Raw genomic sequence first — 15,617 nt, forward strand, 5'->3', positions numbered from 1 at the left:
ATAGGAACATGTCTATCTTTTGATGGTTGGCAAGTTAAATGAGTTAATAGATACAAAATGCTTAAAATAGTGTCTTACCATAATAAGCACGTAATTTTTAGCTTTTATTTTTTAAATCTTTTTTAATGTTTATTATTTATTTTTGAGAGAGAGAGACAGAGCATGAGCAGGGGAGGGGCAGAGAGAGGGAGACACATAATCTGAAGCAGGCTCCCGCCTCCGAGCTGTCAGCACAGAGCCCGACGAAGGGCCTGAACTCATGAACCGTGAGATCATGACCTGAGCTAAAGTCAGATGCTCAACCAACTGAGCCACCCAGGCACCCCTAAGTTTTAGCTTTTAATATTAGACCAAAAATTTACTTATCATTACAAAATTAATCAGTAATTTTTAAGCATGATTTCAAAGGATAATTCATATAAAGTAACATATAATAAATGCTATATTTGAAGCCACAAATTCTACAGGAAAAAAAAGTGAATAATTTTTAAATTAGTAGAATAAAAAAGTTTTCTTCTTTATGAAATGCTATTTGCCTCCTAGCTCAAACGACATATTCTTAGTGCTTATATCTCTCCTCATCAGTTATAATATCAATAACTTCTAGCTAAGTCTCTCTTTTTTTTTCCCTTTATTCCCATTTCATTACTTATAGCCAATGTCCACTTGGGGCACTTTAAATAGTTTCCTGTCCTGAAGACAGAAAATTAAATTATAGACTATTAAATAAATATATGTAACTAATTAGTCTAATGACTAAGTTCATATTTGGTTGAGATAGAAATTCTGAATTATACCTAACTTCGGGGATTTGTGGTTGGACATTCTCCTAATTTCTTAAATAGAAAAATGATTACTATTATATTTTATGAACCTTTTAATCATGTAAGTGGTCAAATTGGAAATTAATGCCAGAAGTTAGGGATTCGCCAGATGACCAACAGCTTACCATTAGATTTTAACCTCTATTAAAAAGTTGGATGAAAATGTAAAATCACTCCTGACTGCTCCAAATAACTAACTAGAATTTTCATATGAAGAGGATAGTTGTATATTTCTTTCTTTAAATATATGTAGGAGCAGGAGGAGTCCCTAAAGAATTAATCACTTCCCCCAAGATGTTGATGGTGTCACTTGGAGTCCTTTAGGTATATAATCATTATATTAATGGAATAACTTAAGGCAAAAAGTTCATCAAAGAGTAATTATGTATTTGGTGTCGGGAGCCAGAGAAGATAAAAAAAAAAAAAGAGGTCTAAAATATTCTAACTTCAGTTCATAGAAGAATTCTCTCTCCCTCTCTCTCTCTCTCTCTCTCTCTCTCTCTCTCTCTCTCTCTTTTATCCTAAAAAATAAGAGCTCCTGCAATGGAAATAAAGGATAATGTAGTGAGGGTTTATTTTGTAATTAATATGCATGGGAATTTACACAGTTAATTTACATTCACATTTACAGGAATTACCTCTCACCTACATATTGACAGAAGAGGCTCTTTAATTTTATGAGTCCAAGGAATCTATCTAAGTGCCTAATTTTTTTCTCCATTGCCTTTAATTAAAATAACTCCAGGATCATCTACCTGATAATTTGGATAATTTTTTTAACAGGAAGCAAGTTTGCTCACTGAACACATTTGCTAAGCTTGCCTAACGACAACTTTAGATTCATGAAAATTAAAACGAGCACATTCTCAGCGGGCATTAGGCCCAGTCACAGGGAGTCAGAACAGCTGCCTGCTTGGCTTGTCCTTGGGTAAACCAGAGAGCTGTGGGGCTTTGGGTAAGTCATCTAACCCCATAGCCCTAGTTTTCACATCTGAAAAATAAGGGACTCAGCTAATCTCCAAGATGCTATCAAGTTGATATTCCATGAAGTGACACAGAACCCTTGAACAATTTTAGGGATTCTCCTAGAGATAATCAATAGCTTCAGCGTCATAAAGATATACTTTTCAACTATGGAGTTTTTTCGAAAAAACGTGCCATTACCTACATCTGATACACTAGAGAAGAACCGATTTTGCTTGGGGGTAAGGTAGGGAGGACTCCAGAATCTTTACAAAAGTTTATGTTAGTTCTACAGAATAACCAGACTGATTATATTAGTCAGCTGGGGCTGCCATAAAAAAAAAAAAAAAAAAAAAAAAATACCCTAGACTGGGTGATCAAGAGAACAGTGATTTATTTTCTCACAGTTTCAGAGCCTGGGAAGTCCAAGATCATGGTACTAGCTGGGAAGGTTTCATTCTAAGGTCTCTTCTTTTGACATGTAGGTGGCTGTCATGTTGCTTTGTGCTCTGTCTCTTTTTATAAGAAAAATAATCCCATCCAATCAGAACCCCACCCTTTATAACCTCATTTACCATAATTACCTCCTTATAGGCGCCATATGCAAATACAATCCCACTGGGAATTAGGGTTTCAACAAACGAATTTGGGAGGACACAAACATTCAGTCCATAACACCAACGGAAAAAAAAAAAGTGAATTCTGTATCAGTTTAAGTAAGTGACAGAGGGGTGAGGGCTCTGTGTTCTGGGTAATGCAAACAGTTCAGTACAATTAGGGTATTGGAAGCATGTCTGGAAGTGTCAGGAAAAAGGGAAAGGGAAGACTAGTCTGAAATGTCCTCCTCAGTGGTCGGGCATCCAGCAACACAGTGAGGCATGAGACCGACTATGTTATGATCCTTGGCAAAGGATCAGTCTGGTCCATATCCGATCTCTACCAAGCAGTGAAAAGGCTTTCTGACCCGATGTATACTTCTGCTTGTTAAAAACACACTGTGGGGTAAACTTGTGGCTAAACCAAAAATTTATCTACTTACTATATATCGAGGTGTTTTATTCTTCTGAAAGAAACATGCTTTAAAAAACATGTTGCCATACATTTTAATTTATCTAGTAAAGTTTTATGGAATACAGAGGGCATAATCAACAAGTGAATTGCAATTACGCTTTTTCTCATCTCCAATCCATAGTGAACACATTAGAGATGAACTCTTCTTTGTTATAGTACAGTGTACAATTTCCTCAAATTCTTATCATGACTGGTGAGTCTTTAATTTTACTTTGGATATTTTGAAAGCCTTGTACATACTACAAAAGTTTCTTAAAATGAGAGACTCAAATGTTAAAGCAAAAAGTAAAACATTTTAGGGATATGAGTGTACCAATTTCACATTATGTATCTCCTCAGTGAACTCTGTCTTTGGCTTCCGGCTCTGTAAATTTGGGGAAGAAAATATTTGCAAGTCATATTAACACTCATAGGTTGTCTACAAATGTGTAAAAGGAAGATTATTCTGTAACCATTATGTATTTGTGATGTCAGGGGTTTATTATTCCAAATGCAAACTATATTTACATATCAAAACCTCATGAGATATGAGAATATTCTAACACTGCATTATGTTGGCAACATACTCTTCTACCTAGAAAAATGTTTGTAAAATAGCAAGGCTCATTTAGGCCATTACTTATAAATCAGTATTTTACTAAACCACAGCTTGGTTAGATCAAGTTTATCAATCTTGTCACTAAATATCCTCAACATAATTTTCTGATTTCTTAATGATCTCCTTGCAATAGAAAAGGTTAGATAATTAGCATGCTGTTGTTCAACTGGCATCAATTCTAGCATTTCTAGGAAGATAAACATCTAGCTTCAAAACAGAAAGAAAATCACAGAAGTGATTGATTCATCTTTTTTTAAAGAATTGAATGATAGAGTAAGTTTTGTAGAATTTGTTGCTTAAAAGTCAGTAACAATAAGGCATCCAAGTATAATATTTTTTTTATTTCTTTCCTCCATTTTTCTTACTATAATAACTAATAGTGTCACTTCTCACATAAAAGATCAGACGTGGCCTTCTATAAAATAGTGTCAGTTTGATACTCTTCTGGTGCTTAAAATAGGAAACTGACTGAAACCAAAAAATAAGCTCACAAACAAATCCATGATTACAAAGTATGAACATGGTTATGAAAGGAAGTATCAGAATCATGTTGTAAGAGAATGTGAGAGGGCATTAATTTATATGTGGTGGGGGATTGTGGATAAGTCTAAGATTTCAGAGATTAGCAGGCATTAGCTAGGGAAAGAGCAGGAAAGAGTATGCCAGACAGAAGGAATAAGTTGTGCAAAGGCCCTGAGCTGAGTCAGAAATGAGGTTCCTGCTCTATCTCAATGAAACATTTAATGACTACAGATGCTTCACACAGGCTGTAAGTTTTCATAATGTGAATTGGCAGTAACTGGACTGATTAATTATGAAGCTCAATTTTCATTATGAAAGCATGTTGTGACCCTCATCTACAACAACTAAAAGCCCCAGACAATATTTATTAGGCTGGCATCACAATTATTCTGTCTGGGTGGTTTGCTGTTTGTTTGTCGGTAATATGAATTTTAAGAAAGGAGGGGCTGGTGTGATGCTGTTGCCACGGTAAGAAAGAAAGAAAGGCCATTACCCTGGAGCAAAAGCCAAATCGAATCAAAGGCTGACTTTTCTAAATGATAATTAAGTTGTCTAGCTCTACATTTATAGCTACAGAATACTTTATTTCTGAAATTCCTCCAGAAAAAAAAAAAAAAGTAGCTTGCCATTGAGACTTTGAAATTCACTAGCTATTTTCTAATCCCATTTCCTCATTTTAAAAAATTGCTTCTGAAACTAATCTTTAATAACCCATTAAAACACAAATATATATATTTAGTATCGGCACTCAATCTTGGAGCTACTCTGATACAGAAACTCAGCACTCTGGCACAAGAAACAAGACTCCTGCCTAAACAAACTCAATCAATGCTTCCTCCTAGCTGCATCCTCACCTTTGTTGTAAAATATCCTTATGAGCCTTTACTTGTGTGTGGTTTTAGTTAAGTGCCTAACACACTCCAGGGACTTAGTTATCTCATTATTTTAGCATCTGTTCCTTCTCTTCCCTCTCTTGCCCTACCAAAACCAAATCAGGTTCTCCTGCAGCCTTCATATACATACAATACACACACATATTTACTATGGAGTTCAAGCTATTGTACTAAGAAATTAACCCTAGGTACTACCCTTCCTGATACAGAGTCTATACCTCTCAGTCAGGTGTTTTTCCCCTACTTTCACTACAGATCTGTTTCCATGAAATGACTCAATAATTATTCAAATTCATTCACTGTATTAATGTTCTCAGTATTTTTACATTATTAAAAACCATAATGGGCGTCTTCTAAAAAAGGATTTAGAATTATTATATTTCTCTTGTGAGCATGCTTAAACATTTAAAAATTAATAAACCAAATAAACCATATAGTCCAATTATTCCATAATAATGTCTCCATAGAAATTACTAATCTCATCAACTATAACTTTGAAAGGTACCAATGTTTAAAGAAAGCTAATGTTAGAAAAGATATCAATAATAGGGAATACAAACATTTGTAATCATACAGAGTAGGACAAAAGTGATATAAGTAAACTGATGAAATTAGCAAATATTGGATTTATACACCTTAAAAATATTATAATTCACAACTAGTGCATCACAACTTCCAAAAGGTCATTTACTAACATCATATAACTTCATTTGGTGAGTTCTCCTTTCAATACAGCAAATTCCAATATTTTCCCAACCACCAGAATATACACTATTCTACCTATGGCAATGCATGAAAGCTAAAAAGTACAACTTAAAAATAATGAAATTGTATTATCTAATATGAAGATGAAATGCAAGAATATCTAATTATTCAAGCTTCTCTTTTTATATTACCTATAGAAATGTCCATTAAAATTCACATTTTATAATACACACATAGATTAATTGTTACTTTGGATTAAAATACTACCTCAGATAATTCAATAATAATTCATATGTTTATTTTGCACTCAATCACAAACATTACTTTGGAAATCTAAAAGAAAACCTATTATCCACTAAGAGAGCATAGTCATATTTTCCTTATCAATAATTTCCTGTTTGGTATTTTTTATAAGAGTGTAAATCTTTTACTGTAGGAATCAACCAAAGATTTAGGAACACTTCTGCTAATTGATTATGGTAAGTTTTCCTTGAATGCTTTATCTTAAGGAATGAATCTCCAATCCCCTACTTACCCTTTGTAATGAAAATCCCTGTTTAGATCGAGTTCTATTTTTTTGTGAGTGCCAAGTTCATCATACTGGCTACATTTCTCAAAATCAAGGCATATCCCTCCTGCTGTCTTATACTATACTTTTTGTTTATTTTTTGGTTTTGTTTTTAAAATATTAAAAGAAACGATTAGCTACTGTATGTAATTATGATTTCATTCCTTTCCTGAACAAGTATTTAATATATCATAAAATTTGGGAATCCACAGACTCCAAAACTGCTGCCATTTTGATAGCAAGTCTTAACCCAAGCCAATCTCAGGTTGAATGCACATTAGGGTTTATTTGTAAGGAACACAGAACTGCTCATCTTTCCAAGCTAGCTATTACAATGGCTATTTTCTTTCTAATTCTCCCTTCCACCTTTTATTGTCTGCTTCCTCTGCCCCCACATTTACTTTTAATAACCAAAGTAATGGATTAGAAATTTCATTTTCTCTAAGCTGTGATCTAAAGTATGTGTTTCTTAAAGTATGACTAAGCATCTTGCTAAGACTTTCACAAGGCTAAACCCAGTTTGTAGTACTTTCTTCTCTCTGTGGATCACATTTCTTTACACTTCAAATACTAGTCTTATATGATCAATTTTCCAATTAAGCTTGAAAAAACACCAAATAATTAGAAATGATGTTTGATGTTTCAAGGTGAACCTGAACTTCATTTCATTTTAAATGTTCTCAAAAAAGCATGGGCTTCATTTATTCCAGTCCTTGGTTTATGGAGACCCCAGACCTTAAGTAAACAGAAATTGAGCAGATAAGATAATAAAGCAAAGGATTATTTCAATTTATTTCAGTCTATAAAAAACCTTATTATGGAATCTAGCTATGTGAATAATTGGTTGAATTAATTAGACAAGTCAGTGAAATTTGGTTTGACTCATTTAAAAGTTAGCTGTCAAATTTTGCCCAACTTTGTCTTATTTTCACATTAAAAGGAGTCAAAACAAATATAACCTAATATAATATTCAATATTAAAATAGTTTGTAATAAAGATCAAAGACTCATAAATATCCTATTTACATTTTCTGACATTTTTATGGTCTAATTCATTTAAGCAAGTACATTCATATGTAAAAGGTGTATCTTCAAAAACTCCATAATACGGTAGTCACACATACCTGTGGGGGATACATTCCAAGACCCCAAGGGGATGCTTCAATCTGCAGATAGTACCGAAACCTATGTATACTATGTTTTTTTCTATACATACATACCTATGATAAAGTTACCACAGGAAGAGACTGACAATTATAACAATTTACTGTAATAAAAGTTATGTGAAGGTGTTCTCTCTCTCAAAATATCTCACTGTCCTGTACTCACCTTTCTTCTTGTGATGATGTGAGATGATAAAATGCCTCCATGAGGAGATGAAATGTGGTGCACGGTGCTGCCAGGCATGGTGATGATGCAGCAGCGTTAGGCTACTGTTGACCTTCTGACACTAACGTCAGTAGGGTCATCTACTTCTGGTTGACGGCAGGAACTAAAACCTTTGGAAAGCAAAACCACTAATAAAGGGGAACTACTGTACAAGGTCAAATATTTGAGACTTATTTTAAATTTTTAGGTAAAATAAAATTCTATAAAGTCTTGCCTGGGTTGTTTAGTTTTAATTTTTATTTTCTCTGAAAGTTTTATTGACTTTTGAGAGGTGGTACTTTGTTTTATTTTTCAGCTTTATTGAAGTATAATTGACAAATAAAGTGTACAATGTGATGATTTGATACACATTGTATAAGGATTCCCACAATTGAGTTAATTAACACATCCATCACCTGAGAGGTCATATTTTATAAGGGTTAAGAGTTAAAAACTCTTAGACTGGGTTTGAAATCCACCATCATCACCCTCACCACCCACTAGCTAACAGATATTTGGAAGTTATCCAACCCATTTGTCTCAGTAAGGTCAGAGTTATAACACTACCTCTCTTTCTTAGGGTTGCTGTGAGGACTAACTGAGCAAAAATGAAAAAAAAAAAAAGCTGTATGTTTGACACCCACACAAGTATCATACAAGTGCTAATGGTCAAACTATCCAGATTATTTAATAATATAGATTGCCAAGGGAAGAGCACCAAACTTTCTCTGCCCTGCCTCATTATTTTCCTCTATGGCACAGACCTCTGATGCTTCCAGGGTTCAGTTTAACCCATCAATTTCCTTTTCAAAGATATCTTAAATGGCTTCATAGAAAAAAAGAGGTCAACTAGGCCTTGATTGAGTTCAAAAACTTTAACCACCGAAGAGAAATTGTGTACTATTTTCTTCTGCACCCAAAGTTTTCCCATTTCATGCTTTACAAAAGATCTAGAAAGTGGGAAGAATCTTACATGCTTTGGTTCAGAGATAACAGGAGTTTCAGACTATTTCACTAGTATTAGAGAATGCCTTGACTAAAAGGGTCATGAAATTGAACAAGCTACTTTGCATTGACCCATTCTTAGTCCTAGCCTCCAAACTCTGATTATATTCCTTCTCTTAGTATTTGTCTGTGTTGTAGAGTCAAATGTGACTTCAGAGTTTAAATGCTGCTGCACAGCAACTGTCTTGTAAAATGGTAGATGAGTTAATCTTTTAACAAGAAGAACAAAAATGTGGAATATTTACTTTCAAAAAATCTATCTATGACCATGATACATCAAACAGATATGTAGACCTGGATTGATCATATCTCTAGACCATAATGGTTTATTGTTCAGTTTAGGCTGAAGAGTGGCCAAGAAGGACGGAAAACTGAAACGATACAATCCACTGCTCCTGTGGGAAACACTATTAAAAACAGTCATACTTCTGGCCTATGTTCAACAGTACAGAGGACAGGCCTACTTTTCTTTCCCTCTGCTATATACTGGGGCCAGTTTAAAAATCATACATTCTGGCTCCATAAATACTTATTTCTAAGAGATAAAACAGATTGCTCATTAAGAATTACTTCCACACTTTTCTGTGCACACCAATCTAAAGCTATTCACCTCATAATTCTGCCCGATTCCAACCAATTATATATTTTGCAAGACCTATCTTCAAATCACCCAATGCAGACACTAAAACCTTAAATAACCTTTTCTGATTTTCCTCTTTGGAGTATCTACTAAGAACCTATGGAAGCAATATTCTCCTTTACTAAATTAAATCTATTTGTCTTAGCACTGCTTGATCAGCAAGTTTTTCTAGTAGCTGTTGGGAAGTCTACAATGATACCTAATAATAACAGATAAATTGCAAGTAAAACAGAGAGTTATATCAGAAGATTTATTCTGATTGTGGCTCATTACAAGTCACAGGATAACTTTTTTCTTTCTCCTCTGCCAACCTAACATGTAACCTTCTTTTAGGGCTATACAATTTTCTCCAAGTTTCACATTTGTGTTAAAATCAAACTTCTGTGGTGAAGTAGCCTTTTCCCTTAGAAGTACACAACAACAAAATGAACAAATAAAACTAAGTAGAATGAAAATCTCCTGATTTTGACTAAGGTTACTAAAGGATTTCATTTTCACATTAGTAATGTAAGATTTATAATTTAATCTTATGATTATTTTCAAGTGTTTCAAGTTCTTATTCATCTCAGTAATGTTATCTTTGTTTTTAAAAAATATATTATTTTCATTAAAGTTTATTCTGAACTAGAAAAATCACAATTATTACAGAATGTCTTTAATTTTATTTTCAATTTTATGTTTTAAAGTTTCATAGGGTATTTTTCAGGAATTTAGGACTATTTTGAACAGTGAACATTCATAGTATTTTTCTATTCCTTGTTATTTCTCACTCTGACAGATTTTAAAATTCTGCATAAGAGCAAAGATGATTTTATTTCACATAATAGTTGCTTCCCTAACCTTAAATGCATTGATTATATATGTAAGTATATTTTATTTCTTAAATATGCGGGAGACACTAAAAAATCTATGTCTTGTTCACCACTTAGGAATTGTAAGTTTTGGAGATTGTGATTTTTTTTCTTCTTAAATGGAAACTGTTTCAAGAAAATAAATTAACATATATGTAAACAGATGGTAGCCTTAGACTTGTTGGTTTCCTAGCTGGATGATATGAAAATATTATAAAACAAATTAAATTATTTACACTCATGAATTTTCTTCTTTAGTGAGGCACATTTAATGACTTACCATTCACACCGGGCCTGTTAAGTAAACTTCCTAAAAACTTTTCTCCTCATGGGGCCAATATTTTATTTGTTTTGCACAGTTACTTGGCCTTTCTTCATACACATTATAACTTTTATTTTCTCACCAACTTAATGCTTGCTGGTGTGGTTAGTATCTAAGGTGGTTTACAGATGATAAAATAAAACTTAGATTTTTTTTTAAGAATTATTGTTTTTAGGTAATCTCTGCACGCAATATGGGGCTCAGACTCCTAACCCAGAGATTGAGTCATATGCTTTATTGACTAAGCCAGCCAGACACCCTTTAGATGTTATTTTTTATATGATACACACAAATTCATTTTTGTATTCTGTCAATAGTTCATAAAATACCTGCGGTTGCTATAACTTTAAGTAAATAAGAAATTCGAACATCTTTCTATAAGCATAATACTCTGGAATTGGATCTTAAGTGGCAAGTGTTCTTATATAATACTATTTGACCATCTAAATATAAATAAAAAGTAAATATATAAATAATGATCTTGGAATTGCCAACATGATATTTAAATACTATGATTCCCAAAATAAAATGATTTAATTTGATTCTACAGGCTAAAATAACTCTTTAAAATACAGTTAAATGTTCTGCCTGATTGATTCTCAGTTTCTAAGGAATAAAGAGACAAGAGTGGAACTGTAGGTCCCAGGCGTGTAACTAGAAACCAAATCAATACTTAATTTTAAAACATCCACAAGGAAAGTTTTAGAAATATAACATAAACTTTCTATACTAGTTCCTGAAGAGAAAAACACATATATGGACGACCTTGCTTTTACTTAAAATTGATTTTATCTGATTCCAATACTTCCTCCTCTTTTATTATTACAATCACACAAAACCATTAACTCATTATATCTCTACTCATAAAAAGGAGCCAGCACAGGTCTTGTTAACCACATATTCATCCAGTGTGTGCAGAGCTCAAAGTTTGGGTGCCTTTCTAGAACCTAGTCACTTTAGTACACAGTTAAACTGGACTTATTGTGATCACGTTAATTTCAAGGGCAATTTATCGATATGCTCCAGTTGTAGAAGTAGTATGGGCTGGCTTCCATCATCTACACACATAAATAGCGCTGAGTTATCTGTCTATTATTTACAATTATTTGTTGTGTGTTTCATATGATATGGAACTTCATCAGCTGAGGACAAAATAAGTTAAGACTCAGACACTAAATTTTTGCAGTTATATTCGTATTGTATGCTTTCATTAGACTGCTCAGGCTGCCACAGCAAAATACTACAGAATGGGTGACTCAAACAACAGAATTTACTTATCTCATGGTTCTAGAGGCTGGAAGTCCATGATCAAGGTGCTAGAAAATTCAGTTTCTAGTGAGAGCTCTCTTCCTGGCTTGCAGAAAACACCTTCTCTATGCACCCTCAATGGTCTTTCCTCTGTATGCCAACATCATTGGACCAGAGATCCATTCTCATGACTTAACCCAACCCTAATTGCCTCCTGGAGGCCCCATCTCCAAATACCAGCACACTGTGGGGGGGGGGGTAGACATCAGGGCTTCAATAATGAATTTGGGTTAGAGACAATTCATTCCATCACAATACTTAAGCACACCTTATGCACTTGACTCTCCCTCCTCTCCCATAAAATATCTTAAAGAACAAAAATCAGTAGAAAGCATCTGTATAGTTGAGTTTCAACAAAAACAGAAATAAATGAAATAAAAACCTAAGATCCATCAAAATAAAAACTTGCTGAACAATAAACATGGACACTCAAGAATTTTCCAGCAGGGAAAGAAGTATCCAGCTACAGCAGTTCCTTAGACGTTTATGATAAAATACTTGGCATGAAAAAAGCAAAGGAACACTTTTAAAATAATTGCTAACTGGTAAATTTTGAATGTAATAACTGCATCAAACTAAGCTTGGGACTTTAAAAATCCAAATTAGTAAATCCCTACTTGTGCTTCAGGGTGAAGTTCTGAAGAAAATAAAATCAGCTCAAGCAGGATTCCAGGGCAGTTTTAAGAATTTTTCATTTTCAAGAAGTAATGAGAAAAGGAAAATATAGATTATTTTTGAAGGCTCAAAGAAAAAGAGATATACTTCATTCAGAATGATGAACAACATAACTGAAAGCTTTGTTTCAGATTCTTCCAAAAACAGCAAACTGCTTCTTTCAAACAGCAAAGAACTGGCAATGTTGACTATGGCTACAGAAGTAAGGAGACCGAAGGCATTCCTAAAGTAAGGATTCATTAAAATAAATGCTAGATGTCATATTAGAAATAGCTAAAATTTTTACAGTTGGTTTTCATTCTCTTTTTGTATTAAGTGATTAACTGAGGTTTAACAACATAAGATGGCTATTTTAAAAAATAGGTGAGGTCTTTACATATGTTTCAATAACTATCTGTCCATCATTCCTCCATGTCTTATCTATTCCTAAGGTTCACACCGAAACTGCTGTGCTGACCCTGCAACTCTAATAAGCAACATTTGATCCTGACAACAGTCAGGAGAAATAGGTTATCCTAGAGAAAAATAAAGACACATTTAGGTTACTCAACAACTTTCAATCAAGTGTGCCTTACAGAGAATGCTACAGCCAATTCAGGAAAGAAGCATACTTGTAAAAAGTTTTATTAGCATGATGAAAAAATTTTGTGTAAGTAATATGATGAGTTAGATGACATAGTTGGTATTTCAATCTCCCCCTGTCTCCCCACTTTCCCGTTCAGACAATTCAATTATGCTCTAAAAAATTCAGAAGCCTTATGGTAAAAAATCTCCATGGTCTTTATGAGTGTGACCTTCAAAATTAAAATGCTAAATGGAAAAAGTGTCAATTTGCATAAGTATTGCAGTCTTGCTATTTTACAAGAAACTCAGCTATAGGCAATATCCTATGCTATAACTGTGACCTTGCACCTATAAAATGGGAGAGAATAGCATTTAAGCTCAATGAACTACTCACATTTGGAAGATACTAAAAACAGCCTAAGTCTGTAAACATGGTAGCTATATAACTTTCTGCTAATGAGGTTGTAACTGAGAAGCTTTTAAAGTAAGGTTTTTTTAGCTGAATCCTTACTAAAGCAAACCGAAGTGTCACATCTCATTATGTAACAAAGAAATAAAATATTATGTACATATACATGTATATATACATATATATGCACACATATACTTTTATATATATATTTCAATATTACGAATATATTTACATTGGCCTATACACTAATTTGCCTAATTATTTCTCATTTTATTGCCAAAGCAATAGTACAGACCGTCAAATGAATCCACATCTCAGTAAATACTAGAATAATTTAAAAGGCAAGCCACTTCAGCAGCAGACATACTATATGAAATAATTCATTTTATTTTATTTTTTAAGTTTATTTCTTTTGAGAGAGAGAGAGAGAGAGGGAAGGGCAGAAAGAGAGGGAGAGAGAGAATCCCAGGCAGGCTCCACACTGTTGGTTCAGAGCCCAACATAGGGCTCGATCTGCTGAGCTGAAATCAAAAGTTGGACACTTAACCAACTGAGCCACACAGGCACACAATGAAATAGTTTTTTTAAGAAAAAATCTGCTGTTTGCTGAATGGCAACTGCTTTAAACCATAACACAATGAATAGGTTGGGGATAAAGGGATACAACATAAGCAGTAACTCTTTAACCCTTCCTTGTTCTTGTGGAGTGTTCACTATTGCTTGCATCCATTTTACCTATTTATCTTTCTTTCTTCCTTTCTCTTTCTTTTTCTTTCTTTTCTTCTTCCTTCCTTCCTTCCTTCCTTCCTTCCTTCCTTCCTCTTTTGTCTTCCTATTAAAAGTGCTTTCCTTTAAATATACAACATTACACCATGTATTCTGTATTTGCTACAGAATGAAATAAAGTTGTGTAAATAGTTCCACTGGACATGGATACTTGCTATTAAGGTATTAACACTCCATGAGCTTATTTATCACTTTGTATTATGCTCCACTGAGTCTACTTGAATAAAGAGCAAATGAAGAAATTTTTAAGACATATGGCCTTCATTTCTTCTTGGGTCCAATCCCCCTTTCCTAATATGGTATATTGACAGAGCATATTTAATGGCTTCACCAAAAAAAAATTCACTGTAGAAGCAAAATACAGATTTTATGTTCTGCTTCCCACCAAATCCTTTATGCTTTATTGATGGAGAAAATCTTCCTCTGCTCATGGATGAAATACTCCGCATGATTCCTGACTTTTCTTCTCACTCATGGATAACACAGTCATGGGTCCCCCTCTCCACTTACTAAGAATGGTAAGTCTCATATACTAATCATGAGCTAGATTTGATTTAGTGTTAAGTTGCCAACTTCCTCGATTCAGACCCTGCTTCAAGCTGGAATTTCTACAGTGGGATATGAGAGAGTGATTAGTTTCTATTTATAGTTTCTCTGGTTTATAGTTTTCATTTTCCTTCCTTTCCTTAAGAACCTTTGACTCAGCTCCAGCAGGGAGGTGCTACTCTTAAGAACCTTTGTCTGATTCAGCCCTGGTAGGGAGGTGGATTGTGGAGAGGAGTGACAATGAAATAGGAAACTCTTAGGGGGCTATTTTTGTTTAATTTATTTAATGTTTATTAAGTTTTGAGAGAGAGAGACAGAGACAGAGCAGAAGCAGGGGAGGAGCAGAGAGAGAAGGAGACACAGAATCTGAAGTCTTTCCAGAAAATCCAAGTCCGGGTAGTGCGTGAGCTGCAGAAAAAGTTCAGTGGGAAGCACGTGGTCTTTATTGCTCAGAGGAGAATTCTGCCTGAGCCAACTCTAAAAAGCCATACAAAAAATCAGCAAAAGCGTCCCAGAAGCCGCACTTTGACCGCCGTGCACAACGCGATCCTGGAGGACTTGGTTTTCCCAAGCGAGATTATGGGCAAGAGAATCCATGTGAAACTGGACAGCAGCCGGCTCATAAAGGTTCACTTGGATAAAGCACAGCAAAACAATGTGGAACACAAGGTGGAAACCTTCTCAGGCGTCTATAAGAAGCTCACGGGCAAGGATGTTAACTTTGAGTTCCCAGAGTTTCAATTGTAGACAAAATGATTAAATAAAACATTGACAGTAAAAAAAAAAAAAAAAAAGAAAAAAAAAGAAAACAGCTCAAACCCATGAACCGCAGATCACTACCTGCACCAAAGCCCCTCCAACGGACTACTTTTAAGTTAGGTTACCCTCTCTACATCTAGGAGGTGATTATAAGTCAACAGGAAATGATGCTGTAAGGATGAAATTGTAAGTTAATTAAAAAAATACATTAAATCAGAAATAGCTTTTAAAAAGGTG

At 34.2% G+C, this 15,617-nt stretch overlaps 2 protein-coding genes across 2 annotated transcripts in view; one reads left to right on the top strand and one right to left on the bottom strand.

The window, feature by feature from the left end:
• Window positions 1–15,617, bottom strand: part of NEGR1 (neuronal growth regulator 1) — an 840,003-nt gene that overhangs the window by 658,883 nt on the left and 165,503 nt on the right. The window lies entirely within an intron of this gene.
• LOC106984968 (40S ribosomal protein S7-like) lies at window positions 1,958–15,428 on the top strand. The gene is made up of 4 exons (XM_053204928.1): window positions 1,958–2,029; window positions 11,545–11,730; window positions 12,461–12,541; window positions 14,985–15,428. The coding sequence occupies exons 1-4, from the start codon at window positions 1,958–1,960 to the stop codon at window positions 15,366–15,368; spliced, it is 723 nt and encodes a 240-aa protein (XP_053060903.1). The 3' UTR covers window positions 15,369–15,428.

The sequence above is a fragment of the Acinonyx jubatus genome, chromosome C1 (assembly GCF_027475565.1).
Source record: "Acinonyx jubatus isolate Ajub_Pintada_27869175 chromosome C1, VMU_Ajub_asm_v1.0, whole genome shotgun sequence".
NCBI classification, from domain to species: domain Eukaryota; kingdom Metazoa; phylum Chordata; class Mammalia; order Carnivora; family Felidae; genus Acinonyx; species Acinonyx jubatus.